At 52.7% G+C, this 27,883-nt stretch overlaps 1 protein-coding gene, 1 non-coding gene and 1 pseudogene across 17 annotated transcripts; 2 read left to right on the forward strand and 1 right to left on the reverse strand.

The window, feature by feature from the left end:
- The first annotated feature begins 4 nt into the window (after positions 1–4).
- Positions 5–24,141, forward strand: EMC1 (ER membrane protein complex subunit 1). Of its 16 annotated transcripts, none has more exons than XM_081574930.1 (24): positions 5–126; positions 3,078–3,202; positions 3,919–3,984; positions 4,222–4,315; positions 5,379–5,507; positions 6,110–6,236; positions 6,960–7,109; positions 7,369–7,536; positions 8,012–8,083; positions 8,558–8,620; positions 9,238–9,360; positions 10,232–10,328; positions 10,664–10,786; positions 11,391–11,399; positions 12,638–12,837; positions 12,960–13,109; positions 13,720–13,881; positions 14,519–14,638; positions 17,231–17,368; positions 18,651–18,824; positions 19,534–19,744; positions 21,072–21,156; positions 22,463–22,592; positions 22,776–24,141. In XM_081574930.1, the coding sequence occupies exons 1-24, from the start codon at positions 32–34 to the stop codon at positions 22,953–22,955; spliced, it is 2,991 nt and encodes a 996-aa protein (XP_081431056.1). In that variant the 5' UTR covers positions 5–31; the 3' UTR covers positions 22,956–24,141. The 16 variants fall into 16 exon arrangements, with proteins under 16 accessions (XP_081431056.1, XP_081431057.1, XP_081431061.1 ...); XM_081574931.1 differs by having other exon boundaries at positions 8,561–8,620; XM_081574935.1 differs by lacking the exon at positions 11,391–11,399 and having other exon boundaries at positions 5,379–5,573; positions 6,077–6,236.
- LOC145544005 (small nucleolar RNA SNORA43) lies at positions 6,572–6,708 on the forward strand. Its single transcript, XR_014081231.1, has one exon. It is a non-coding gene; the product is annotated as a small nucleolar RNA SNORA43 (small nucleolar RNA).
- On the reverse strand, positions 16,931–17,044 carry LOC145543963 (small nucleolar RNA SNORA70; annotated as a pseudogene).
- Positions 24,142–27,883: the final 3,742 nt, after the last annotated feature.

Consider the following 27,883-nt stretch of genomic DNA (forward strand, 5'->3'; position numbering starts at 1 on the left):
GGCCGGCGGCGGGCGGGCCCGCGCTACCATCATGGCGGCGGCCGCGGCTTCCAGGCTGTGGCTCTGGGCTACCCTGCTTATCCCTGCGGCCGCGGTCTACGAAGACCAAGTGGGCAAGTTTGATTGGTGCGTACGGGGCGGGGGGCGGTTTCTGTTCTGGAACTATTTTCCCAGTACCTGTTCTTCTGCTTAAAAGGAGGGGGGCTTTACCATGCATCAGGGCCGGCTGCATAACTTGCGGGGCCCAGGGCAAAATGAAATGTGAAACCCCTCTTTCAAAAATTTTGAAAGAGTTTTAAGGTGGCCACGGCAGAGCGTTAAAGCGAGAGTTGGGGGCCCTTTTGAGCTAGCCCCTGTGCGGCTGTACGGGTCGCAAGCCAGTGAAGCGGGCTCTGCCATCCGGGCTTGCTTGAGGTTCTGGTCAGAGGTCAGTTCTCTTCCCCGCCCGGCCGCGTTTCTGTGACTGTCAGGTGTTTGATCTGCTGGGTGTGCGTCGTCTACCGCCCTCAGTGAAGATCCTCTTTCCCTACCCTTCCCACCCAACTCTGCCATGGGCTCAGAACAGGGCCGCCTAAGACTCACTTCAGCCAGGAGGTGCCATTCATTCGTTCTTTCTTCACTGACTGGCTCACTCACTCTCTCGTAATTCATTCACTCATTCTGCACTTTTGTTCATTCCCGTCTCATTAATGCACTCATTCAGTCGCTCACCCCCTCATTCACCCAGCCATCTACCCACCCACCCCATCCTTAAGGCCAGGACATTGGCTCACTTTTGCTTGAAATGTCAGTTTGCCTCTTAAGCATTCTGTGATCTTAGGAAAATTACTTAACCCACTCTGTGCCTCCGTTTCTTCATCTGTAATTGAGTTTACTGATAGTCCATTACCTCCCACAGTAGCTGTAAGAATGAATAAGGCAGTTCTTTTAAATCACTCAGCGCAGTGGCTGGCTCATTGAGTACAGTCAGTGTGTCACCAATTATTGCCATTCAGGGAACACTTTCAGAGCCTAGCTCCTCTGTGAAGTCTTTTCTATATCAAACAAATGGATTCGCGTGTTTGTTGAGTGCTTGTTGTTGGCCAGTGGTCGTTCTAGGTGCGATGCAGAGATTGAAAGGAACTCAGGCTGGTGAGGGGGCAGATATATAAGTACATGATATAAGGCAGTGTGGCAAATGCAGCATAAGTCATGTGTTTTTTTTTTGTGGGTCGGGGGGAGTGCTGTGGCCTGTGGGATCTTAATTCCCTGACCAGGGATCAAACTTATGCCCCCTGCAGGGGAGTTCTAACCACTGAACTTACAGAGAATTCCCAAAAGTCTCATTTTTAATGATGTGGGCAGATGCTCACAATATAATATGTACAGTTCGCAGGGGTTAGGGATGCAGACTCTCCCTGCCGTCGAAAATCGAGTGTAACCTATAGTAAGCCCTCTGTATCTGCAGTTCCACACCCACAGATTCAACCAACCATGGATTGTGTGGTACTGCAGAATTGACTGTAGGAAACAACCGGCGTAGGGAATTCCCTGGTGGACTCCATGTTTACAGTGCCAGGGGCCCACGTTTGATCCCTAGTTGAGAAATTAACATCCCACAAGTCTCAAGGTGCCACCCAGAAAGGAAAGAAAAGAAAACAACCAGCGTGTAAGTGGATCTGCTCAGTTCAAACCCGTGTTGTATATGTTCCACGTGTACAACGTGTCATCCAATTTAGCAGAATCCTAGGTATATACAGTTTATACGTTGAAAAGTAAACAGAAAGAAAGACACTAAAATGTTAAATGTTTACCGCTGAAAAAAAAATTCATGGCTGAAAAAAAAAAGTTTGTGGCTGGCGGCGTTTTAGGCGCATTTTTGTTTTCTGTTTTATACCTTTATGTATTTCTCACGTTTTCGTCAGTGAGTAGGCGTTACTTTTGTAGCCCAGATAAAAGGGAACAGCATTCTAAAAGAGAGCATGGGATTTAGACTTAGAAGACTAGATTAGATTTAGATTTAGACCTAATTTTGCATTCTGGTTCTAACAGCAGTTCGTCGAAGTCGGTGGGCTTTGGTTTCCTCGCCTCTAGAATGAGAGTGGTAGTGTTTGTCCTGTGTCATAAAGGGGTCGGTGACCCCAGTGAGGTTAAAGCAGGTCAGAATACAGATGGAAACGGTCAGATGTCATATAAACCTGTCACTCTGTGCCAGTATAGATTCTTTTTTTGTGAGAAGTTAGACCAGACAATGTAACAAGGGACATTCTGTATAAATGTTATGTGTTTAATTTGCTAGAGGTTGCATTCGTGAACAGCAACATGCATCTCACCTCTGTACTTGGTAGTGTGCCAGGGGAAGCTCATTGCATTCCCTTTATGCCGAGATAAGAGTGTTGAAAGTGATGGGGTATATTCCAAGGAAAGTATGAGTAATGAGTCAGATGGATCCCGAGCGCTGTGTGGGTTACAACAGGCTGCAAAGAGCAAAGGCCTGACTCAAGTCTGTCAAGCTTTGTTAGAATATTTGTATAATTTTTCTCCAAAGGTCAGTGAAAATAAAAGGGGAAGTTGGATTGTGTGCTCATCGATAACAGGGTTCATGTCTCTTCTCTCATGTGTAATATGAGCGTCTAGTCCCACTATTTTTTAATATTAAAAAATAGTTGCAGCACATGGGATCTAGTTCCCCACCCAGGGGTCGAACCTAGATCGCCTACATAGGGAGCACAGTGTCTTACCCACTTGACCAGCAGGGAAGTCCCTGGTCCCACTATTAATGAGTACAGAGAAGACTAATTTCATTCTAGTGGGATTTAGGCCAGGTGCTCTTTTGGGTAAGGTAAATACATGCTTGCATTTAGAAGGAAGAGTGTTACATTAGCTGTTAGGGTGTATTCTCTCTTCTTCCCTTTGTTCCTGAGTATATTGCCTGGAAATCTTGCTTTTGGTCAGATCTCTTCATTAACATTTCTCATGCACCCCAAGACAGGTGTGATGGTGATAACCTCCTGCATTTATGCAGTTGTCTTTTTTCCAAAGTGTCCTTTGCAGCGATGGCATTGGCCCCTTCCATTTCCTTGGCCTCTTTCCTTTAGGAGACAGCAGTATGTTGGGAAGCTCAAGTTTGCCTCTTTGGAATTTTCCCCTGGATCCAAGAAGTTGGTTGTGGCCACAGAGAAGAATGTGATTGCAGCATTAAATTCTCGGACTGGGGAGATCTGTGAGTGGACTGTGTAGACGGGTAGCTGGGGATGGCGTGGCTGCCCGTAGTGAGTCCAGGATGCCCTGCGGCTGGTGATGTCTGCCTGGCTGATACCCCACCCCTGGGGACAACATGGCCGAAAGATGCGTCTTTACTGGATTAGGATCATTTATTTATTTATTTTTCAGTTTTGCCATCTTTGAATATTTAATACATTCCTATAACTGGCCTTTGAGTTTGTTTCCTCAGCCCATGTCCACTGTCCTTAAATAAGATATTGCTGCAAAAAATATATCTTTCTACTAATATTTTACAGTCAAGTTTTGGCTGTTCCTCCCTCCCCCACCTCCAATTATTTATATTGCTTTTGTGGATGATTTTAGGCATTAAAATCATGGAAATGTGATTTATAATCACTGCTTTGCTTGTGAGTCATAGGGATTTTGTGAATTTTGTCTTTGTTTGTTTATTTCTTGGGTGGGGTGGGGGTGGGGATGGGAAGAGCGGCGATCGCAGGTCGGCACAGCGGTGGCTCCCCTCGTTACCCCGGGAGTCGGGAGTGGGGGTGGGTCACTGCCAGCTAGCGGTAATCCTTCCCTCCCTGAAATGAATCGAGCCACTTCTGTGCAAACAAAGGCTTCTCCGGTCCCCCTCCTCCCCCCGGGGCTTCCTGGATGCCTCGTGGTCCATAGTAGCCGCGGTCCATAGTAGCCTCTCGCTCTCCTGTCTCTCAGTGTGGCGCCATGTTGACAAGGGCACAGCAGAAGGGGCGGTGGATGCCATGCTGCTCTACGGACAGGGTAGGTGGAGTCCGGCTTCGTCCCTGTGTCGGCGTCAGCTCCCTCTCTCTTTCCTGGGTTCCTTCCATTGTTCGGGGCCTGGGAGGGCAGGGCGTAGGGATGCCCAGCGGGAAAGGACAGATGCAGTTGCTGCTTGCACTTGCACGTGGGCGGTGAGGCCACCCGTCACGGGCCCTGGGAGGCTCCAGACAGCGCAACGGTTTCGGGGATGATCTCACGTCGTCTTTTCTCTTCCAGATGCAATCACTGTGTCCAATGGAGGCCGAATCATGCGCTCCTGGGAGACGAACATCGGTGGCCTGAACTGGGAGGTTACCCTGGACAGTGGCAGGTAGAGGGGACAGAAGCTGAATTTCATCTTGGTTTGGTTAGAGGCTTCGCTGGAGCACACTTCCTATGTAGACAGGAGTTCTGGGCCTTTTGGCTTTTTTTCCCAAGGGGAAAACCCACCAGAGAGCACCAAGTATCCGTTCTTGGCGTCGTGAGGTCATGGGACGTGTGCTTCTCAGCCAGCGTGTACTGAGCGCCTGTTAGAGGCAGAGTCCGTGCTAGGTGCAGTGTTCATTTCTGGCATTGATTGCTTTTCCTAATCTTACTGCAACGTGAGAACTTTGCAGCGTTCTAGGTATGAGAAAGTGAAAGTGAAAGTTGGTCACAGAGTCACGTTCTACTCTCTGCAATCCCATGGACTGTAGCCCGCCAGGCTCCTCTGTCCATGGGATTCTCCAGGCAAGAATACTGGAGTGGGTTGCCACTTCCTTCTCCAGGGGATCTTCCCGACCCAGGGATCGAACCCGGGTCTCCTGCATTGCAGGCAGATTCTTTACCAACTGAGCTACTAGGGAAAGAAGATTCTAATTGTGAGGATGGAGTATAAAACTTCCTGTGTTTTAATTTTATGTTTAAGAACAGTTTGAGCTACTGTTTTAGCTACATCTTGATAAGTTGTTTAAATGATAGGATTGCTGGTATTAGGTTGTACATCTTCTGATAGTAATTTATTAGGTAAGGGCTTGGGGATTCCCCCAGGCAGTGGGAACCCACTTGTGAATGTGAAACAGTTTCCATTTGGGTGAGGCAGAGTGCAGCCTGCTAATGACAACTGTCTGATAGCTGCTGTGGTAGAGGGTTAGCCTGGTTACTGTGAAGTTCCAGGGAAAGAAAGGAACAGCCCTTAGGAGATTCAGGGAGTTTCAGGGAAACACTATAATAGAGTGGCTGAAGGTACAATCTTTCAAGTCAGCCAGTGGAAAGCAGAGCCAAGATTAAGGTCCGGATGCATTTGACCCCAAAGCCTGTTTTGTTGCCTACCGAGCTGTGGCGGTTGTGTCCCGGATCCTCCAGCCTGAGGCTCAGGAGTCTCTGGGCGCCACTCACCGCATCCCTGTGCCCAGTTTCCAGGCGCTTGGGCTGGTCGGCCTGCAGGAGTCGGTGAGGTACGTCGCGGTCCTGAAGAAGACCACTCTCGCCCTCCATCACCTCTCCAGTGGGCACCTGAAGTGGGCGGAACGCCTCCCGGAGAGGTAAGGCTGCCTCCCCTCGGTGGGGGCCGCCTCCTCCTGCTCTGTACCAGCCCGTCTTTCTCCTTGGTAGTCGAAGCGTTTGTATCCTCTGTAGGGTCTGGGGCTCACTAGCCCCTAGGCCTGAACTCCAAGCCTATGGCTGCTTCTGGAGTTTCCTTTACAGAGAGGAGAAGACTCTCTACCTGGGCCCGAGAGCCAGTCGAGCGAGGGGAGTGGGACCCAGCGCTCAGATTGCTGTGGGGCCGAGTGCATAGCATCCGTGCACAGAGCAGGCCTGGTGGGGAATGTTGGAAGCCGCAGTGTGCCTGGCCCGCCTCAAGGGGGCAGCCTTACTCAGCTGACTGTGCTCTATGTAGGTAGGCCTAGCATTACCACATCTTACTCTTTTAAGAAAAGCTAGAAATCTCGTTACATGCCAAATCTCAGTTCTGAATGTTGACAACAAATTCAAATTTAAAAAAAAAAACAGGCAAACAAAACCTATCTGAGACTGCTAGTTTGTGACCTCTGGCTAAGTCCCTGGCGGCCGGGTTTTGGGCCCCTGAGGGTGTCCTGTCTTGTGGCTAAAGCTGTGGCTCCCTGCTCTTCCTTCCCTCTCTCAGTGACAGCATCCACTACCAGATGGTGTATTCCTACGGCTCGGGGGTCGTGTGGGCCCTCGGAGTCGTTCCCTTCAGCCATGTGAACATTGTCAAGTTTAGCGTGGAAGACGGAGAGATCGTTCAGCAGGTGCGGTCTGGCTGGAGGAGCCCCGTGCATCGCGGAGAGGAGCAGGCACAGCCCTTCTTTGCAGTGGGGGCAAGGGAACCCGGCTGGGTGGAGGCGAGAGCCACTCACACTCCCTGATTCTGGGCACTTGATGGCTGCCTTCTGCCCATCAGGCACTTATTTAAAGCCCTCAGATTTGCACATGGTGCTCTCTTGGGGTGGCTAAAAAAAAATTTCATACATCTGTTCATTGCCTGTATTATCTTACAAGGTGATATTGAAGGTGATAATGTGAAACCACATATGACAAATGCAGTAGAAAAATGCTGATCAGAAGGGTCAAGTATGGATGCCCTGCAGCTCCCAGCCTTGCTGGCACTGTGGCTACAGCTGCCCTGTTGCACCTGTGACATTGGAGCAGAGAGGAAGTGGCTATTTCTACACTCAGTGCTCAGAACAGTAGTCACTAAGAGTGAACTGCAGCCAGACTTCACCAAGACAAGAAAAAAGTGTCCAGTATTGGAAAGGGCCTGGTTTATTTTTCAAACTACCAGCAGGCAGATCCCGATCTTCTCCAGCTGAGGAGCTCTCGGAGGATGGGAGGGATGGGAAGGACTCCTCAGTCCACCGGGAAGAACCTCTGAGCCAAGACCCTCGCCTGGGATCTGGTGATGATGGGCTGGCGAGCTGAGAGGGAAATGTGAGAGTCCCCAGGAGCCTCCCGCTCTCACCTCTTTCGTATAGGTCAGGGTGTCGACCCCCTGGCTGCGGAGTCTCACCGGGGCCTGCGGTGTGGTGGATGAGGCTGTCCTGGGGTGCCCCGACCCGAGCTCTCGGTCCCTCCAGACCTTGGCCCTGGAGGCGGAGTGGGAGCTGAGGCAGAGCCCACTGCAGGTGAGAGGCTAGAGCTGCTGCCCCGGCCGCTGGGAAAAGCCTTTCTCCCAGGCAGCCCCTTTGAGGTCAGGCCTCTGGCTGAACTGGAATGAGGGCAGACGGGCCACTCTCCTCCTTGGAGAGCCTGAACGGGAGCTTACGGAGCCCTGTGCCGAGGCCTCGTTACTTTCACTGGCAAAGTGGGACAGGGGCCACCAGCCTGGGATGGTCTGTCCCCCCTCTTCTCCCGGCCCTCAGCCTCTTCCTTCTCGTCTCCCAGTCTCTTGACCTGGAATTCGCAAGTGGATTCCAACCCCGGGTCCTGCCCACACAGCCCAGCGCGGTGGACCCTTCTCGGGCCCAGTTCTTCCTGCAGCTGTCCCCGAGCCACTACGCGCTGCTACACTGTCATCGCGGCACCCTGAGTCTGCTCAGAGACTTCCCGCAGGTAACTGCAGGCGGCGTGGTTTGCTCGGATTCAGAGGATCTAGCTGAGGCCTTGGTGCTGGCAATCCCTGCCTTTGAATCTGGAAATACTTACTCAAGAGAGAAGACCTCTCTCCATGAGTGTTTCCATGAGCCTTAGAGTAGAAATGGAATGCTTTTTTCTTTTGAGAGTTAGGGAGGATTTTTAGGGTAAAGTGGTACCTTCCTGACTCCACTCGTGAGTGGGCACGTTAATTAGAACTTCCCTATAGATGCGAAGAGCAGCATTGAGCTTGCCTGTATTGGAGGTCAGGCAGGGACTGGTTCAGCTGTGGGTGCAGTGGGGCCTCCCTCTGTTCTCAGTGCTCTGGCCATGATGCTCCAAACTTGGGAGCATGTTTAACTCCAAGGCCAAGGGTTCTTCCAGTGGAGGTGACCCTAAGACTGCTGGCTAGGACAGGCCCTGTTTAGGAACTGACGCCTGACTTTACCCCCAGGCTGCTCTGGTGAGCTTCGCTACCACCGGGGAGAAGACAGTGGCTGCAGTCATGACCTGTCGGAACGAGGCGGTGAGTGTTGGGAATAACAGCACTTGGCCACATGCGGAATCTTAGTTCCCTGACTGGGGATTGAACTCATGCCCCTGCCGCGGAAGCCCTGAATCTTAACTGCTGGAATGCCAGGGAAGTCCCAGGGTTTTCCTTCCTTATCTTTGCTGGAAGTTCTGAGAACCAAAAGTCTGGGCGTGTTCACCTGGTCACTTTGAGCTGGGGCGGGGGCAGGGGTGAGCAGGAGGCTGTTGAGAAGTAGGTTCTGACTTCATCTGTGGAGCTCTGTGCACGCCTCCTCTGTCCCCAGGAATGGGGCGCACTCACAGTTGTCTGGGACTGTTCCGGGTTGCGTGGGATGTGTGGATGGAGATGGGGGATGGGATTTGCCCTCTCCCAAGGGCTGAGAAGACCCAGAAGTGGAAGCTTCATTTTCATGGCTGGGAGGTGACCCTTTGGCTGTATTTTCTCCTTCCGTCCTTCTCGGTTCCGTAGCAGAAGCCTAGCGTTTCTGAAGATGGGTCACCCGGGAGCTTTTCGGAGAAGTCTGGTCCCCAGGTAGGTGTGGCTTTGGGCAGTGCGCCAGACCTGTACGCAGGTGGGGCGGGCCCCCCAGCGAATCTGGAGGAGCGGTCAAGGCTGCAGGTCTCCTCGAGGCCCCAGCCTCAGATGGGGTTTTCTAAGTTTCGTAAATTAAACCATGTTTCTCAAAGTAGAATTCCTAGAAATCTCTTCTTCAGTGTGTTCCCCTCTGGCCTCCGTCTCCCCCTGTCCCGAGGGGTCCCTGCTGGCGGAGTGGAGGGGTTGGTCTGAGCAGCTGCCCTGAAGCAGAGTGTAGGGCCCTGGCCGGAGGCCTGGGTTCTGTCATGGCTTCCGTCTCCTCGGCTTTTCCCGAGGAGGGTGTGCTTCCCCGCCTGTGGTCTTACCAGTGACTCTTGGGGAAGTCTCTCTCCACTCCCCTTGCTTCCTTCTGGAGTAAGTGTGTATAGTGGTTGTAGTTTTACTTTTTCACTCATGCACCTTATTTCTGCCTTAGGATTTAGCTTTGCTGTTTGGCCCGGGTCCTTCTCTAGGATGTTGCCCGCCCCCCCAGCCCCACCCAAATTCTTGGACTTCCTTTGGGAGACTTTGCTTTGGGGAACTCCTGTAGTTGACCCATGCGGTCTGTACCCTAGGACTCGCTGGCTTGCTTCAACCAGACCTACACCATCAACCTCTACTTGGTGGAGACAGGCCGGCGGCTGCTCGACACCGCGATCACCTTCAGCCTGGAACAGAATGGCACGCGGCCCGAGCGGGTGAGGCAGGGCCTGGGGGCTTCTCAGCCTGAGGCTCTCCTTCCTCGGGCTCAGCTCACCACCACGAGTCCCAGACGTGGGCTGTAGTTCTACCTGAGCCCCTGGCTTGTCAGAAACGCCTGTGAATACCAGTAAAAGAAGTACATTTAAGCCAAGCTGTCAGTGTGCCAGGCTCCATGCTAAGCTTTTTACTTATTCACTGATCGATTCAATCCTCCTGATAAGGGACTTCCCTGATGGTCCAGTGGTTAAGACTCTGCGCTCCCAGTGCAGGGGGCCTGGGTTCAATCCCTGGTCAGGGAACTAGATCCCACATGCCTCAACTAAAGATCCCACATGTGGCAACAAAGGTCCCAAGTCCCACAGCTAAGATGGGGTGCAGGCAAATAAATATGAAAAAAAAACATCCTCCTGGTAGTCTGATTACACTGCCCTAGCCTTATAAACAAGGAAGCCATGCCTGGTGAAATTCAAGACGCTCTCGCTGCCCACCATTGCCTCTGTGCATGTTCCGTGGTGTTCCTCAGCCTCCCTGGGCGGTTGCTGCTTAGTCTCTAAAATGGAAAGTCTGCTCCGGGCCTCCTGCTCACTTTGTGGGGTGTGATCGGCGCATAATGAATGATAGGGTAGCCGAGACGGTCTCAGGTTCCTCCGTGGAGAGGACCCGAGGTGGCCACCTGCACTGTTGCTCTGTCAGCTCCTAGGGATGCACCGTGTCCGTAAGTGGAGTCCAGGAAACGCTGTGTGGTTTGGACACGGGGATGCTGGGACCTGGACCTCTGACCACTCCTCATGCTTTGAATCTCTGGGTCTGGTGCTCTGAGAGGTGTCTGGATTCTCGCTGACTGCAGGGGTCTTGACTGGTTCACAGCTGTACATCCAGGTCTTCTTGAAGAAGGATGACTCCGTGGGCTACCGGGCCTTGGTCCAGACAGAGGATCACCTGCTACTTTTCCTGCAGCAGCTGGGTGAGTGGGCCTCATTCAGCTCCTTTTTTTGGGCCTGCCCATGAGTTGCATTCAGACACTTCATCTGGGGCTGTGGACAGGCTTCCGGGAAGGATTCAAGTAGAATGTATCCTGCCTGTTTTTCCCAGAGCCGTAGGTGACCTGCTTTTGAATAATTCCTCAGCACTCCTGGGCGGGAGACAAGAACTCTCCTCACTTGAGCTTCTGACCCCAGCCCCTAGCCTCGCCATTTCTCTTTTATGCCTGCGAGCGGTGGTGGCCCCTAAGCCTCCGAGAAGGGTCCCTTCAGGGGACGACGGAGGCGGGCCTGACTCTGGTGACCTTGGCTCTTACAGCAGGGAGGGTGGTGCTGTGGAGCCGTGAGGAGTCCCTGGCCGAGGTGGTGTGCCTGGAGATGGTGGACCTCCCGCTGACCGGGGCGCAGGCGGAGCTGGAAGGGGAGTTTGGCAAGAAGGCAGGTAGGAACAGGGGCCGGGAAGCTGAGCTGCCGGTGGGGGTGCTCCCGGACCGCCGGCGACGCTGTGGCCCCCATCCCTGGCTTCGGGCGTGGCCGCTTTGCTGGTCTGTTCTGAACCAGCTCTGTGCCCTGTTTCCAGTGTGTTTGTGGCCCTGTGGTTTATGGAAGCACTCCTCTCCGAAAGGAGTGCCTTGTGACTCTTTCTAAGGAAAGATTGCGATGAAAAAGAGTCTTAACGTAGCATCGTCATAGCTGCTGTTGTTTGAGGACCTGAAATCTGTCAAGCACCTTGTCAGGCACTGTACACCTGTTGTCCCCAGAGCAGGAGTCCCAGCTTTCCAGAGAGACGTGACTAGATTGGCCGGGTTCTGGGGGACTAGGCCAGCGCCCTCCGGACCTGGCTGCGGGCCCAGCACCCAGGACGAACTTGGCTCCCTCTCCCCTGGTTCTGTCCTGCCCCCTCCCCGCTCCGTCCGTCTGCCCGGCCAGCCAGGTGGTGTTTGCCCAGAGCCTGCTCGGGGCCAGCCCTCCTGCTAGGCTCCACAGGGGTTCTCAAGCCGAGGATTAACGTGACTTTACTGTTTATTTCCGCTGCCTGGATCCAGCCATCCAAGGTAAAACCTGCTTCCCGCTGCCTGTTGCTTGTGGCCTGCCCACACGGCTGGCTTTCAGGCCGTCGTTTGTCTTCCCCGACCTGCCTCGGCACGGTGTGTGCCCTGTGTGCGCGGACTGCTTGCCTGTGACTCGTCCTGTGTGCCTCTCGCTTCTCTTCCTTAAGCCGAGGTTGATGGACGTTGGCCGAGAAAAGGCACTGCTCTTTCCCAGTGAGCACTCTGTACCCCACCCCGGGAGATCCCGGGGGTCCCTCACGTGGTCTAGTCTTGGCAGCAGCCCAGTGGGTGCTGTGCCGTTTTACAGATGGGCAGCTGGAGGCTACAAGGTGAAGTATGTTTCTCAAGGGTGTTGTTTGATTCTCTACGACCTCATGGACTGCAGCCCTCCAGGCTCCTCTGTCCATGGGATTTCCCAGGCAAGAATACTGGAGTGGGTTGCTGTTTCCTTCTCCAAGGTCACCCAGCCTGTAAGCAGTGCCTCTGGGATGTGAATCCCGGTCTGCAGCCTCAGAGGCCTTGCTTCTTACCGTGCTGCCTTGCTGTGGTGACCAGTCTCGTCTCCATCGGAGATTTGAGGGTGGTAAGGAAATGGCAACCCACTCCAGTGTTCTTGCCTGGAGAATCCCAGGGATGGCGGAGCCTGGTGGGCTGCCGTCTGTGGGGTTGCACAGAGTCGGACATGACTGAAGCGACTTAGCAGCAGCAGCAGCAGGTCTCATAGATGGAGGAAGGGGTGGGGTGAAAGGGAACCCTGGGAATGGGCTGCGGGTAGGTCTGTTGGGAGCAGGTTGAGCAACTGACAACGTAGGCCCGAAGCCGCGAGAAACGGAAGTTCCTGTTGATGACCCACACATGTGCACCCCGGCACCCCCGCTCCCGGCCCTCGTCCGGCTCTGTCACAGCGCCTGGAAGCCTTCCTCTGGCCGTCCTGGCTGTGGGCCTATGGTGGAGAGGTTTATGGCACGGCTGCACCCTGCATGGCTGCTCCCTGCCCTCTTAGTCTCCTTTCCCGAGATGCCAGGCAGGTGGCATGCTGAGCATGGCTGTGCCTGAGTGTGAGACTGTTGGCATCGGACAAAGGACTGCTCCCTGGGCTCGTGGCCTGAGGGGTGGATGACTCGAGTGGTCCGGAGGAGAGGGAGAGAGCCCTCCTTAGGGGGAGCAGGTGCCCCCTCGCTGGAAAGCCCCACTCCGACAAGGAGAGAGCCTCAGCCGTGGTCCCTTTTCCTTGACACCAGACGGCCTGCTGGGCATGTTCCTGAAGCGCCTGTCCTCCCAGCTCATCCTGCTGCAGGCGTGGACCTCCCATCTCTGGAAAGTGTTTTACGATGCTCGGAAGCCCCGGAGTCAGATCAAGAATGAGATCAACATTGACACTCTGGCCAGGGATGAATTCAACCTCCAGAAGATGATGGTGATGGTGACAGCCTCAGGCAAGGTGAGCCCTTCAGAGGTCCTGGGAGGGGGTCAGGGCGGGAGCTGGAGCCGGTTTTGGTTTTCAAGGACAGAAGTAGTTCTGGGTCAGCCGTTCTGGTAGTGAGCCCGGTGTTTATCTTGCAGCTTTTTGGCATCGAGAGCAGCTCTGGCACCATCCTGTGGAAACAGTATCTCCCTAACGTCAAGCCAGACTCCTCCTTTGAACTGATGGTCCAGAGGACGACTGCCCACTTCCCCCACCCGCCCCAGTGCACCCTCCTGCTGAAGGACAAGGTGAGCCCGCGCCGCTCCTCTGAGCCCATGTGGGTGCAGTTCTGTGTTTGTCACTTTAGTCGGGCCTGTGGGATTCTCTGAGGTACGGGCGGGGGGTCGGGGCTTAGAGCTCTGTCTTCTTCCAGTTTTTTGCCTGAGTGGCGCCCCCTCCGCCTGCTGATGAGGAAGTGACTGTGGTGTAGGTGTGATTTCACCGGGTTCCTGGCAAGCCAGCCCTGTTTCTCCCAGACACCGGTGGCCGTTGGTGCCTGAAGGGCGGTTTGCTCTTCTCCGGGTGGTGGAGGGCAGGACAGCAGCTGTTCATGCCTCCGCCTCCCAAGGGGCAGATGGCTTTTTGCAGATACATTCTTCCATCATTGGAAAGGGGGCTGGCAGACAGTTCGTTTGTTCCTCAGCGTGACCCATTCTTAGCTTTGGAGCTAGAGGCAGTTAAACTTTTACCCTTTTGACACATCAGCCTTCAGACGCTTTCACCTTCACCCAAAGCTTTATTTTCCACAAGGTGTGGAAAGACGAGGGGATCTGCTGTGGCTGGGCTCAGGTCCCCAATTCCTTAGGATTTGCAGTCTTTTCCTGTTGGTGGAGGCTGACCGTTGCTTGCCCATTTCAGGAGACGGGAATGAGTTCACTCTATGTCTTCAACCCCATTTTTGGGAAGTGGAGTCAGGTGGCCCCCCCTGTGCTGAAGCGCCCCGTCTTGCAGTCTCTGCTCCTGCCCATCATGGATCAGGACTATGCCAAGGTGCTGTTGCTGATCGACGACGAGCACAAGGTACGCCGTCTGCAGAGGCTGCGGGGCCGCCCGTCGGGGGGGGGGGGCAGGGCGCTCACACAGCGGCTCGTGGGCCCCAGGTGGGCCTGTCTGCAGTCAGCGCACACTGGGGCTTGATGGGCTTCTCTAAGCAGTGCGATGGCTCTTTCTGCACTTGTGAAGACTGGGTTTCTTAAGAGAACTCAGTTTAAGCCCTGATTGAATCTAGCAGACTTTAATTCCTGTAAGATTTATTGTTTTATTCTTAAGGCCCTCTTTGATGGGAAACCGTAGAGAGTCTGGAGAAATCCATGCTTAGGGATTCCTTTTCCTTTAACCCTTTTTTTAAAAAAAAAAAAAAAACTCCAAACATTTATTTATTTGATTTATTTGGCTGAGCCTTAGTTGTGGCTTGCAGGATTTTCAATCTTGGTTTCAGCACGCAGGATCTTCAGTTGTGGCATGTGGGATCTAGCTCCTTGACCAGGGATCAGTCCAGGGCCCCCTGCATGGGGAACACAGAGTCTTAGCCACTGGACCACCGAGTGCCCCCCGTAACCCTTCTCTGGGTCCTCCAGGTCACAGCTCCCCCCCGTAACCCTTCTCTGGGTTCTCCAGGTCACAGCTCTCCCCTGTAACTCTTCTCTGGGTCCTCCAGGTCACAGCTCTCCCAGCCACTCGGAATGTCTTGCAGCGGCTCCAGGAACTCGCCCCTTCCATCTTCTTCTACTTGGTGGACGCGGAGCAGGGGCGGCTGTGTGGATACCGGCTCCGGAAGGTGGGAAAGGTGTCCCGGCAGGACCCTGGGTGGGAGGGGTGTAGGTAACAGGAGTGAATTATGCTGGCCGTGGTGTCGTAAACGTAGATCAGCAGGATCCTGATGTCCGAGGCCATCATTTTCGGGTTTGTGGAGCAGACCCAGTTGCTGCTGCTGTGGAAGGAGCTGTGCACGACAGACGGGGTCTCGGCCCCTGTGGAGCTTGCATTCCACGTCCCTCCTGCGGCAGGGAGAAAGAATGTTTTCGCCATCCTTAGGGTGGGAGGTGGCAATGGTGATTGAACAGTAGCGTTTTCTGTACGAAGGTGGTGTTATTGATCCACTCTTAATCGAATGTGAATTTTGAATTTTGTTTCTAGAATTGGGATCGGTTTGCTCCGATCCTGACATACTTGAGTCCAGCTCTTGCAAATACTGATTCATGCTGGCTCTGAAGTCCTGCTCTGAGCTTCACAAGGGCTGGCCTTGGCCCCGAGAGCAGGGCTGTGTTGAGGGCTAATCTGAGACGTGTCCTTCCCAGCGGGTCCTGCCGTCCTGTCTGTAAGCCTTTCGGAGAGGCTCGGACATTGGACCTGGCTGCTTGTGCAGGAAGCCTGGCTTGTGCACTTCGCGTCCTTGGGCAGATGACTTCCATCTGGTCTTCTCTTTTCTTGTCTGTAAGACAAAACGGTAATAATACTATGTCAAAGTGTTTTCGTGACGAGCTGGAGAGTTAATACGAGTATGTCACGTAAAGCAGTGTCTGGCACACAGTACATGCCATATAGGTTTCACCTGCTGTTGTTTAAAAAATGTAGTGCCCTTTCCTGACATTTTGTAACAGCTAACCTTTAGCATAAACAGCATAGGAATGGTCTGTCCAGAAAGCGTGCTCTCTACCCTGTGAGTAAAAAAACACTGTTCTTCTGAGTTGATGAAAAAGGGACTTTGAAAGAGAGTTCTTCGTGGGTAGGGGGTGTGGCCCAGGGTGCGGGTGTCAGGGACCAGTGGAACCCTGAGGTGTCATCATAAAGATGGTCGAGGGGAGACACAGGAGGCAGAGCCCGAGAGGGAGCCATCGGGGGTGGGCTTCCGGACTCTGACCCCTGGGGCTCCGTGGTGTCCTTGCCCTCCGGGAGGGTTTTAGTGAATTGTGATGTTTTCATAGGAGTCTGAAATGTTTTCGTCGGAGCCTTACTTTTTTAATAAGGATTATTATTATTAAAAATAGTTTTAAAGAGAAGTAACATGTGGATACAGTCTCACAGTGAAAGATTGCACTGATGCAGAGTCGGTGAGCAAAGCGTGAAGGGCCCTTTCAGCCCCGCCGCCAGCTGCATCCCCAGCTGGAACGTGTCCCGCCGCCGTGCCCGCTGCTGGGGAAACGAGCCTGCGGCTCGCGCGGGCCTGCGGTGTGTGCCTTCTTACCTGGTCTGGGGCTGAGCCACATTTCATCAGTAGGAATCTGCTTTCTTCACTTGATGTCTTTTCTTCCTCCTTGTCTTGTTAAACCCATATCTGATTAAGACACGACACTGGGAAGAGTGCAGACCCCTGCGGTCACTGCTCAGTGGCCCTTCGCAGAAGGACCCCACTTGTGCACACGGCAGTCGGATCAGGAAGCCCCCTCTAGTCACCGCCTGCCCCCCCATTCGTTAGGGCTTCATGTAATTCCGTGTGCGGAGGTATAATAGCGCGTTTAACCATACTGCTTTATTGGTCTCTTACGACAATAGAGAACATTTCTTGTGGGATTCTGAGGTTCCTGCCGGCTTAGTAGCTCACTGCTGGCTCGGTGCACAGGGACCTTAGATGGGAATAAGAAGTGGTAAGTTTTCTTGGAATTAGTCTCACTCAGATAAACAATGGGATACTACTGACTAGTTTGCCTCTTTCACACTGGCTCTAGTACCTTTCTTTTTTCTTTGACAGAAAGTAGCATTTATCGGTGGACGTGAGTGAGGAGGGGTGGCTCCGAGGTCCCCGTGGGTGCGGGCCCACCCCGTGTTGGGTTGTGTTTGACCCCACAGCCGTCCCGGAGGAGCTGCTTCCCTGCCGCCAGGTCTTCAGGTTCATGCGCACCACACTTGGTGAAGCTGCACTTCTTGGAGATGTGGGTCTTCCGGCAGCCAGGGAGCTTGAGCTTGGCTCTGTGTTGGGCCTCAGCCACATGCCCCTTGTTCTGCAGCTTGGCGCAGGTGGACTCCGTGGCTTGGCTGACTACTGCTCCCTGGGGCTCTCCAAAGGCACCGCACTGTGCTTTCTGGAGCCTGGACTGGGGAGTGTGGGGTCAGACACAAGTCCCCCGGAGAGGACTGTCTCGGGTCCCCTCGGGCAGCCCAGACAAGCAACAGGTGCCTCCAGCTGCCCAGGAGGCTGCTGTTTGCAGCCATTGCACACCAGGTTTTACTGGTTTTCTTACTGGAACCAAGAGTTCCAAAACCTCTTCCCAGACTAGATCCTTATCGCTGCTTCTCTAGGACCTCTGATCCCCGTTCCCTCCTGCACAGAGGCACCCGCTGAACTGCAGGACGTGTCTCGCCACAGTTGTCGCAGGCCTGAGGATACCTTCCTGATGGTCAGTGCTGGTTCCTTGTCTTTGGCCCCACCCAGGACCTCACCACTGAGCTGAGCTGGGAGCTGACCATCCCCCCGGAGGTGCAGCGCATCGTCCAGGTGAAAGGGAAGCGCAGCAGCGAGCACGTCCACTCGCAGGGCCGCGTGATGGGGGACCGCAGCGTGCTCTACAAGGTACGGCGGCAACCTGCTGCCGCGCAGAGGAGCCGGGCTTGCGCTCCGGCTCTGCGATGGCTGGAGAGGGGATCTTTCTGCGAGTTTTTTAATCCCTTTGAGCCTTACTTTATTGTCTGTGAAATGGGCCTGATATATGCCCTCCTCCTGGGGTTGTGGTGATGATCACACGAGACACCACCCACTGCCAGGCATATGGCCACTACCCAGCAGCTGTCATCTGTTACGATTAGTGGTAGTGCTGATAGACCTTTCTGGGGTTAAACCTTGGTTGATCCATCAGAAACTCCATCTGTGATCCAGCATCCTCCCGAGTGGGAGATGGACTGGTGACTTGTCAGCTGCAGAACCATCCTGTGAGGGAACGTAATCCTTAAGGTGATGAACATGAGTTACAGCCTCTGGCACAGCAGAGACGGAGTTGGAGGAGGAGGCGAGGCCTAGAGGCGAGCAGGTTTTGGCAGGCATAGAACAGGAGCTTGGCTTGGGGCATGTCAAGTTTGCCATGAGACGTCTGAGAAGTGATACTGACACAGCGGTCCATTAGTCGGGTCTGGAGCTCAGGGAGAGGCCTGGCTTGGACATGTACACTCGGGTGATGCCAGCCCTGTAGGTGGTCTGGAAGTCATCAGATTGGCAGAGATCACCAGGAGAGTGAGCGCAGGTAGAAACATCCAGAGACTGGGGAGTGGAGGACAGACCTGCAGAGGGGGCTGAGAAGGAGCAGCCACTGAGGCAGGAGGACAGATGGGGCCCGGGCGTTCTGGACGCCAGGGGGAGAAGGCGTCTTAGGAAGGGAGCGATCACCCGCGTTACCTGGTCTGGTCGGTCAAGTTAGACGAGAACTGAGACCTCTCCGTCGCTGTGGTAGTCGCGGGGCCCTGGTGGAGAGACGTCAAGCTGCTGGACCTGTGTCCTTCCATCAGGAAGGGGGCCAGCTTCGGTTGTGTCTTGAGTGACTGTTTGCTTGTTTGTGACTTGAGTGAGTTGCTGAACTACTTTAAGATGTTTCATCTGTGAAGTGTAAATAGTAACTTATGTTTCCAAGGATGTTTATGAGATTTAATGAGCCAAGCCCCTGGCATGGCTCCCAGCCCCCAGTGGACACTGAACAAGCATAGCGATGATGACCCCTGAATAGGAAGTTCTTCCACCCAGAAAAGCTGCTTCCTCTGCCAGCCGGAGGGCTCTGTGCCCACCTCCCTGCCCTGGGCTCATGGTGGGGTGCTACCCGTGGGGTGCCACTGTGGTTCTGAAGGAGCTTTTCTCTCCGTCTTCCCAGAGCCTGAACCCCAACCTGCTGGCCGTGGTGACGGAGAGCACGGATGTTCACCACGAACGCACCTTCATTGGCATCTTCCTCGTGGACGGCGTCACGGGGCGCATCATCCACTCCTCTGTGCAGAGGAAGGCCAAGGGCCCTGTCCACATCGTGCACTCAGAGAACTGGGTGGTGGTAAGGCGGGGCAGGTGACCTGGGCCTGACACAGCCTCAGTGGACACGGCTGGTCTCCTGCAGCTTAAGTCCTTTCCTTACGTCTTGTTCAGGAAACCAGTTGCTGCTTGGCTGGCAGCAGAGGGTGCTGGATAGGGGGCTGGAACGCCTAGATTTGATCGAGTTCTTCCATTTTCTGATTGTATAACCTTGAACTAGTTCCTTAAGCTCCCTGTGTCGTATCAGAGGGGCGGCAGCAGTCACCTCCTCTTGTCGAGTTTAGAGCAGTGCCTGGAATGTAGAAAGCGCTCAGATGTTAGCTGCTAGTCTTCTGACTTGTAAGACTCTTGCCAATTCTTTTTTCTTGGGGTGAACCTGGATCGTCCAGATGCAGCTACCCTGAAGGTTCATGAATTCAGTGAAAGTGAAAGTTGCTCAGCCGTGTCTGACTCTTTGCAACCTCATGGACTATACAGCCCGTGGAATTCTCCAGGCCAGAATACTGGAGTGGGTAGTCCTTCGCTTCTCTAGGGTATCTTCCCAACCTCGGGATTGAACCCAGGTCTCCCACATTGCAGGCAGGTTCTTTACCAGCTGAGCCACCAGGGAAGCCCAACTCAGTAGCAGGAAGAAAGCTGGATGCTGTGGCTTTTTCCTTCCTGGACGTGCCTCTGCACGTTGATTCCCCTTCCCAGCCGAGTCCTGAGCGTGGTGCCCCCTCTCCCCGCAGTACCAGTACTGGAACACCAAGGCCCGGCGCAACGAGCTCACCGCGCTGGAGCTCTACGAGGGCACGGAGCAATACAACGCCACAGCCTTCAGCTCCCTGGACCGCCCGCAGCTGCCCCAGGCCCTCCAGCAGTCCTACATCTTCCCCTCCGCCATCAGCGCCATGGAGGCCACCATCACAGAGCGCGGCATCACCAGCCGCCACCTACTCAGTGAGTGAGCGGGGCCCTCAGGCAGCCACGCGGGGGGCAGAGCGGGGATCAGCGAGAAGGGCTTTGTTTCAGTGGAGAAGTTTCCCTCTTCGGGCTTTGCTGTCTGTAAAAGAGCTGACACGTCCATCCTAGACCTTGTTTCTGATGAACCATTTTCACATCTCTGTTCTGTTTGCCCCTCGCTCAGAACATGGAGCCCTGACGTCATCTGCACAGGTAGCCTGTGCAGATGGGCTGCAGAGACTGGCAAGGTGTAGGGTCTCATCTCTGTGTAGTTCAGATTCAGGACTCAGTGACTGCCTAACAGGCTCCCTGTCCACTTGTTTTTACCAAAGACATCTGGGACTCTGAGCTTTGACAGACACCCTGTATCACTGTTTTATCCTCAGAAATGAGGAAGACAGCCCTCTTACAGGTTTCCCCCATTTAATTCCCGCTGTTCCTAAAACAGGCGATCCTGCGGGACCTCTTGTTGCCAGGTCCTTCCTATCCCCTCCCCTGCATCCCCCCATCCCCTCCCCCCATCCCGCACCAGGCTCCCTGCATCCTATCCCCTCCCCCATGTGCCCCGCCCCCACCCCCACCAGCCTCCCTGCATCCTATCCCCTCCCCCACACCACTGCCCCCTCCCCCACGCCCTCGCCCCCATCCCCACCAGCCTCCCTACATCCTATCCCCTCCCCCATGTGCCCCGCCCCCATCCCGCACTCCCCTGCCCCCTCCCCCACGCCCCCATCCCCACCAGCCTCCCTGCATCCTATCCCCTCCCCCATGTGCCCCGCTCCCGCTCCCATCCCGCACCAGCCTCCCTGCATCCTATCCCTTCCCCCACACCCCTGCCCCCTCCCCCATGCCCTCGCCCCCATCCCCACCAGCCTCCCTGCATCCTGTCCCCTCCCCCATGTGCCCCGCTCCCATTCCGCACCAGCCTCCCTGCTGCCCCAGCGCACATGCTCCCTTTGGCCACAGTGAGGAGGCCTGCTGAGCTGGGCAGCTGCTACTGGAGGACAGGATGGGGGATACAGAGATCCAACAGCCTTCCACTCTTTTCTCTTCCATCATTCCCTAGTTCTTGATTCTAGAACTTTTATTTTCTGATGTCTCAGGATGCTATGTGAAGAAACTAGTGTCTTCAAAAGTGAGAACCTTCCTACAGACCCATGTATATTAGATTCTTGTTTTTGGCCATTGAAAGGCGCCTCATTGACCCGATTTTTTGGTTTTAAACTCTGTTTTGATTTCTGTGATAAGGACATTTTTGTAAGTAGCCCTAATCTGGGATTGGGTCCGCGTGAACACTCACTTCTGTTGACTTGTCTCTGTGCAGTTGGGCTGCCTTCCGGAGCGATCCTTTCCCTTCCTAAGGCCTTGCTGGATCCTCGCCGCCCCGAGATCCCAACAGAACAGAGCAGGTAGGCCCCTGTGGGACGCGCTGCAGGCTGTGACGTTAAGGAACTCCTCCTGGTGATGTTGTTCGGTCCTCTGTCTGCTGTGCTGCAGACGTGGCCGTGAACAAGTCTGCCCTCACGGAGCTTGCATTCTAGTAGGGGAGGCGAGATGGGCAATAAATAAGATAAGCAAGTGAAATAATGCTATGTTCAGTTCAGTTCAGTTCAGTCGCTCAGTCGTGTCCGACTCTCTGCGACCCCATGAATTGCAGCACGCCAGGCCTCCCTGTCCATCACCAACCCCCGGAGTCTACCCAAACCCATGTCCATCGAGTTGGTGATGCCATCCAACTATCTCATCCTCTGTTGTCCCCTTCTCCTGCCCCCAATCCCACCCAGCATTAGGGTCCTTTCCAATGAATCAACCCTTTGCATGAGGTGGCCAAAGTATTGGAGTTTCAGCTTCAACATCAGACCTTCCAATCTATGTTAGATGCTTGTAAATGTTAAGGAGAAAAAACTTACAAGGGGTGGTCCATGGGGTGAGATTTGAGAGGGTGGCCTGGGAAAGCCCCTCTGAAAAGGCGACATTCTAGTAAGGACTTGAAGGAGATGAGAAGCTGGCCTTGTGGATGTCCGAGGGAGAGCCTTCCAGGTGGAGGAGACAGCCACCACAGATGCCCTGAGGTCGTGTCTGGCGAGTTACAGGGAGGGCTAGAGGCCACTGCGGCTGGAGCAGCCGGCGGTGGGGACGCTGGGAAATGAAGGGAGGGAGGTGACCAGGTCCAGGTCACACGGGGAGGCCGATAGCCCGTTACTGAGTGCATCCATTTTTAAATTTCTGGCCATAATCTCTGTGTTTTCTTGCCTCTGTCCTGAATTCTCTTCCCTCAGGGGTGTGAGGAACTGTGGGCAGGGTGAGGAGGCAGTAGATACATCCTCGCATGCAGGGGAGGGAAGAGTATGGCTCAGAGAGAGGGAGCCCGCAGCTGTGGACTGAGGCCCTCTGGAGTGAGGAGCCGGAATCGGCCTAGTGGCTCAATGTTTTGGTTTTAAAGTGGTCCTTTCTTCCTCCAGTGTGAAATGACCGGTTGTCTGGGATTTTTTAGATTCAGAAGAAGGTAGGAATCCAGATCTTACTTTGCACACGGCTTTCTTTCTTGCAGCCCTTCCTGACACTCAGCTGCTCAGTGTTTGGCTCCCTGATGCACGTAGGCCTCAGAGGAAGATCTGAGGCTGATCCGTGCCCTAGAAACCACCCAGGGCTCAGGGCAGCCGGGGGATCCCCTTACAGCAGTTTTGAATGTGATCCTGGCTGATGTTTTTGCAGAGAGGAGAACCTGATCCCGTATTCTCCAGACGTACAGATCCACGCAGAGCGGTTCATCAACTATAACCAGACAGTTTCTCGAATGCGAGGTATCTACACAGCTCCCTCAGGCCTGGAGTCCACTTGTCTGGTGAGTAGAGCCCCCAGCCTGCCCTGTACCCCCCATCCATCCATAGCCGCTCTGCGTGACACCTGCTCTTTGCTTCCCTCTTGGAAAAATGACCAAGGAGTCTATCTCCTTTCCGACCAGAGTCTGCGGCCGTGCCGGGCCCCTGGTGCCTTTCTCACGAGTCTCGCTCCCTCTGCCCTCCAGGTCGTGGCCTACGGTTTGGACATTTACCAGACTCGCGTCTACCCGTCCAAACAGTTCGACGTCCTGAAGGATGACTACGACTACGTGCTCATCAGCAGCGTCCTCTTTGGCCTGGTCTTTGCCACCATGATCACGAAGAGGCTGGCACAGGTCAAACTCCTGAATCGTGCCTGGCGGTAAAGGCCTGAGACCCCCTGCCGGAGAGCAGAGAGCTGAGGGGAGCGAGGGTCAGGCATGAAGCTCCAGCAGCAGTGTGCCAGGCTGGGGGGTTGTGTGTCAGGCGCTCATCTCAGTTAAGCGCTGTGGCGGGGAAGATGGACTCTGGTGGAGACTGCTCTGGGGATATGTCTGCTGAGGAGTCGTCGGAGGCTGAACTCTCAGCCGAGACCACAGAGCTGACGGACTTGCCCCTGGGGTCCCGAGGCTGTCGCCTTCCCCTTCTGAGCCCATCCACGAACGTCACTGCTTCATAAGACCTCCAACAGACTTCTCTCTTTTGTGACGCCGCTTAAATTGATGTCGGTTTGCCTCCTGTCTCCCAGGTGTATCTGGAAAGCCTTCTCCTTGCTTCCAAAGTCAGAGGGAACTCCTACCAGTAATTCTAACTTATAGGTGCGTTTGCTGTTTTACACTGGGGAGAAAGAAGAGCCACCCTTAGCTGAGGTTTGAGAACTGATCCAGCCTCTCATGGCCTCTTTTCCAGAGTAACTGTGGGTCGAGGAATCTGTATTTGTGTCAAACTTTCTCTTACCTAAGCCTCTCGTTTCGTGCTCCCATTCATGAGTGGGCCAGCCGACCTTAGATTCAGTTCATCGAAAACCAAGTGCAAAATAGCGTTTGCATTTGTGGGTCCTCGTCCAAGCTTTTCTCCTAAGATGTGTCAGAGCTGAGGCCTTTTCAGTACTACTGAATTGTCTGCACCTTGAAGGGATTTCAAGGGAGGAAGGCAAATCTGCCCATTTCACCGTCTCTCTCAGCCTCTCATTTCACCCTCAGGCTGACCTGGTCATCTTATAACCCAGTTGGAAAAAGTTGTCCTTGTTTAAGAAACCTCATTATTTATGTTTGCTTATGTGTTAATGTGTGGGTTACTATATTTCTATTAAAATCAGCAGATTTTTAATCTTACCTCTAAACGAGGGGAGGAAAGGGTAGGGATAGGACACAGGCGTCTTGTGGATGTAGCCTTGTTGACTGGCTGGGCTGTTGTCTCTGCTGCAAACTAAAGATGACCTAAAAATTTTCCCTGTTCGTGGGTTTGGGGAATGATGGAGTTTTTCCTTACTGTGAAGAATGAAATGTACACAGAGCCCTGTCGGGAGAGAGGGACGTTTAAGTGTCCGAATAAAGTGAGTGACGAGTGGCACCAGTCAGGTCCTTTTTGGGGCTTTGGATTGTCACGTTGAGGCCACCGCGGCCTCAGAAGGGATGGAAAGCTGTGCAGCAATGCAGTGAGCGCAGTATTTTAACTGGGAAACATGCCAGTTTAGTCATGTAAGAGTTGTGTTATGTAAAAAACAAATGTTTTTGTTTCTGTGGTCACATGCTGGTGGTAGAGAAGGAAGAGAAAGGAAAATAATTTTACTTTATTATTATTACTTTAACATTTATTTACCTGGCTGCAGTGGGTCTTGGTTACAACACACAGGATGCTTGTTGGGTTACGGGGGCTCTTTCCTTGCAGCGCACGGATGCTCTGGTTGTGGCCTGGGGGCTCAGTAGTTGCGGCGCGCAGGCTGCGTTGCCCCTCAGCATGTGGGATCTTAGTTCCCTAACCAGGGATTAAACCCGTGTCCCCTGCATTGAAAACTGAAATCTTAACCACCGGATCACTGGGGAAGTCCTGTGAAACTGATTTTAATGAATGAATGAACATCTGAGTATCTCCAGGAAAAAACAGGCATCTATTCACCCTGACTCAAGGCATATTTTGTTTAAAGTGACCCTGGAGATGGGGATAAGTACAAGTTTAAAAAAAAGAAAAAAATCTGCCCTAATTTTGAAGAAGCCTGGCTGGGATTTTGCCTGGCCTGTATAAATGTGTACAAGCTGCATTGTTAGTTGTTGCCCTGATGCCTGCTCTGCTTCCATAGTAGCCCAATCAATCTGCTAGATTCTAGTTTTCATGTGTGTGCCAGAATCTGAGAGAAGAAGCTGATGAAAGGGAAGTTATCTGCCTTTCCATAAAATTCCTTATATTTCAGCTTTAATCATAACTATGTTACTGAAAGTTACTGAAAAGCATTTAAAGTAGCTAATGCTAGTTCAGTTCAGTTCAGTCGCTCAGTCGTGTCCGACTCTTTGCGACCCCATGAATTGCAGCACGCCAGGCCTCTCTGTCCATCACCAACTCCCGGAGTCTACCCAAACCCATGTCCATCGAGTTGGTGATGCCATCCAACCATCTCATCCTCTGTTGTCCCCTTCTCCTCCCGCCCCCAATCCTACCCAGCATTAGGGTCTTTTCCAATGAGTCAACCCTTTGCATGAGGTGCCCAAAGTATTGGGAGTTTCAGCTTCAACATCAGACCTTCCAATGAACACCCAGGATTGATCTCTTTTAGGATGGATTGATTGGATCTCCTTGCAGTCCAAGGGACTCTCAAGAGTCTTCTCCAACACCACAGTTCAAAAGCATCAATTCTTCGGCGCTCAGCTTTCTTCACCGTCCAACTCTCACATCCATACATGACCACTGGAAAAACCATAGCCTTGACTAGACGGACTTTTGTTGGCAAAGTAATGTCTGTGCTTTTAAATATGCTATCTAGGTTGGCCATAACCTTCCTTCCAAGGAGTAAGCGTCTTTTAATTTCATGGCTGCAGTCACCATCAGCAGTGATTTTGGAGCCCAAAAAAATAAAGTCTGACACTGTTTCCACTGTTTCCCCATCTATTTCCCATGAAGTGATGGGACCAGATGCCATGATCTTAGTTTTCTGAACGTTGAGCTTTAAGCCAACTTTTTCACTCTCCTCTTTCACCTTCATCAAGAGGCTCTTTAGTTCTTCTTCACTTTCTGCCATAAGGGTGGTGTCATCCGCATATCTGAGGTTATTGATATTTCTCCCGGCAATCTTGATTCCAGCTTGTGTTTCTTCCAGCCCAGCGTTTCTCATGATGTACTCTGCATATAAGTTAAATAAGCAGGGTGACAACATACAGCCTTGACGGACTCCTTTTCCTATTTGGAACCAGTCTGTTGTTCCATGTCCAGTTCTAACTGTGGCTTCCTGACCTGCATACAGGTTTCTCAAGAGACAGGTCAGATGGTCTGGTATTCCCATCTCTTTCAGAATTTTCCACAGTTTATTGTGATCCACACAGTCAAAGGCTTTGGCATAGTCAATAAAGCAGAAATAGATGTTTTTCTGGAACTCTCTTGCTTTTTCGATGATCCAGCGGATATCGGCAATTTGATCTCTGGTTCCTCTGCCTTTTCTAAAACCAGCTTGAACATCTGGAAGTTCACGGTTCACGTATTGCTGAAGCCTGGCTTGGAGAATTTTGAGCGTTACTTTACTAGCATGTGAGATGAGTGCAATTGTGCGGTAGTTTGAGCATTCTTTGGCATTGCCTTTCTTTGGGATTGGAACGAAAACTGACCTCTTCCAGTCCTGTGGCCACTGCTGAGTTTTCCAAATTTGCTGGCATATCGAGTGCAGCACTTACACAGCATCACCTTTGAGGATTTGAAATAGCTCAACTGGAATTCCATCACCTCCACTAGCTTTGTTCGTAGTGATGCTTTCTAAGGCCCACTTGACTTCCCATTCCAGGATGTCTGGCTCTAGGTGAGTGATCACACCATCGTGATTATCTGGGTCGTGAAGATCTTTTTTGTACAGTTCTTCTGTGTATTCTTGCCACCTCTTCTTAATATCTTCTGCTTCTGTTAGGTCCATACCATTTGTGTCCTTTATTGAGCCCATCTTTGCATGAAATGTTCCTTTGGTATCTCTGATTTTCTTGAAGAGATCTCTAGTCTTTCCCAATCTGTTGTTTTCCTCTGTTTCTTGGCACTGATCGCTGAGGAAGGCTTTCTTATCTCTCCTTGCTATTCTCTGGAACTCTGCATTCAGATGGGAATATCTTTCCTTTTCTCCTTTGCTTTTCGCTTCTCTTCTCTTCCCAGCTATCTGTAAGGCCTCCTCAGACAGCCATTTTGCTTTTTTGCATTTCTTTTCCATGGGAATTTTCTTGATCCCTGTCTCCTGTACAATGTCATGAACCTCTGTCCATAGTTCATCAGGCACTCTGTCTGTCAGGTCTAGTCCCTTAAATCTATTTGTCACTTCCACTGTATACTCATAAGGGATTTGATCTAGGTCATACCTGAATGGTCTAGTGGTTTTCCCTACTTTCTTCAATTTAAGTCTGAATTTGGCAATAAGCAGTTCGTGATCCGAGCCACAGTCTGCTCCCGGTCTTGTTTTTGCTGACTGTATAGAGCTTCTCCATCTTTGGCTGCAAAGAATATAATCAACCTGATTTCAGTGTTGACCATCTGATGATGTCCACGTGTAGAGTCTTCTCTTGTGTTGTTGGAATAGGGTGTTTGCTATTACCAGTGCGTTCTCGTGGCAAAACTCTATTAGCCTTTGCCCTGCTTCATTCTGTACTCCAAGGCCAAACTTGCCTGTTACGCCAGGTGTTTCTTGACTTCCTACTTTTGCATTCCAGTCCCCTATAATGAAAAGGACATCTTTTTTGGGTGTTAGTTGTAGAAGGTCTTGTAGGTCTTCATAGAATCGTTCAACTTCAGCTTCTTCGGCATTACTGGTTGGGGCATAGACTTGGATTACCGTGATATTGAATGGTTTGCCTTGGAAACGAACAGAGATCATTCTATCGTTTTTGAGATTGCATCCAAGTACTGCATTTCGGACTCTTTTGTTGACCATGATGGCTACTCCATTTCTTCTAAGGATGGCTACTCCATTTCTTCTAAGGGATTCTTGCCCACAGTAGTAGATATAATGGTCATCTGAGTTAAATTCACCCATTCCAGTCCATCTTAGTTCGCTGATTCCTAGAATGTCGACGTTCACTCTTGCCATCTCCTGTTTGACCACTTCCAATTTGCCTTGATTCATGGACCTAACATT

This window comes from Giraffa tippelskirchi, chromosome 3, assembly GCF_054371585.1.
Source record: "Giraffa tippelskirchi isolate mGirTip1 chromosome 3, T2T-mGirTip1v1.2.pri, whole genome shotgun sequence".
Taxonomy (NCBI): domain Eukaryota; kingdom Metazoa; phylum Chordata; class Mammalia; order Artiodactyla; family Giraffidae; genus Giraffa; species Giraffa tippelskirchi.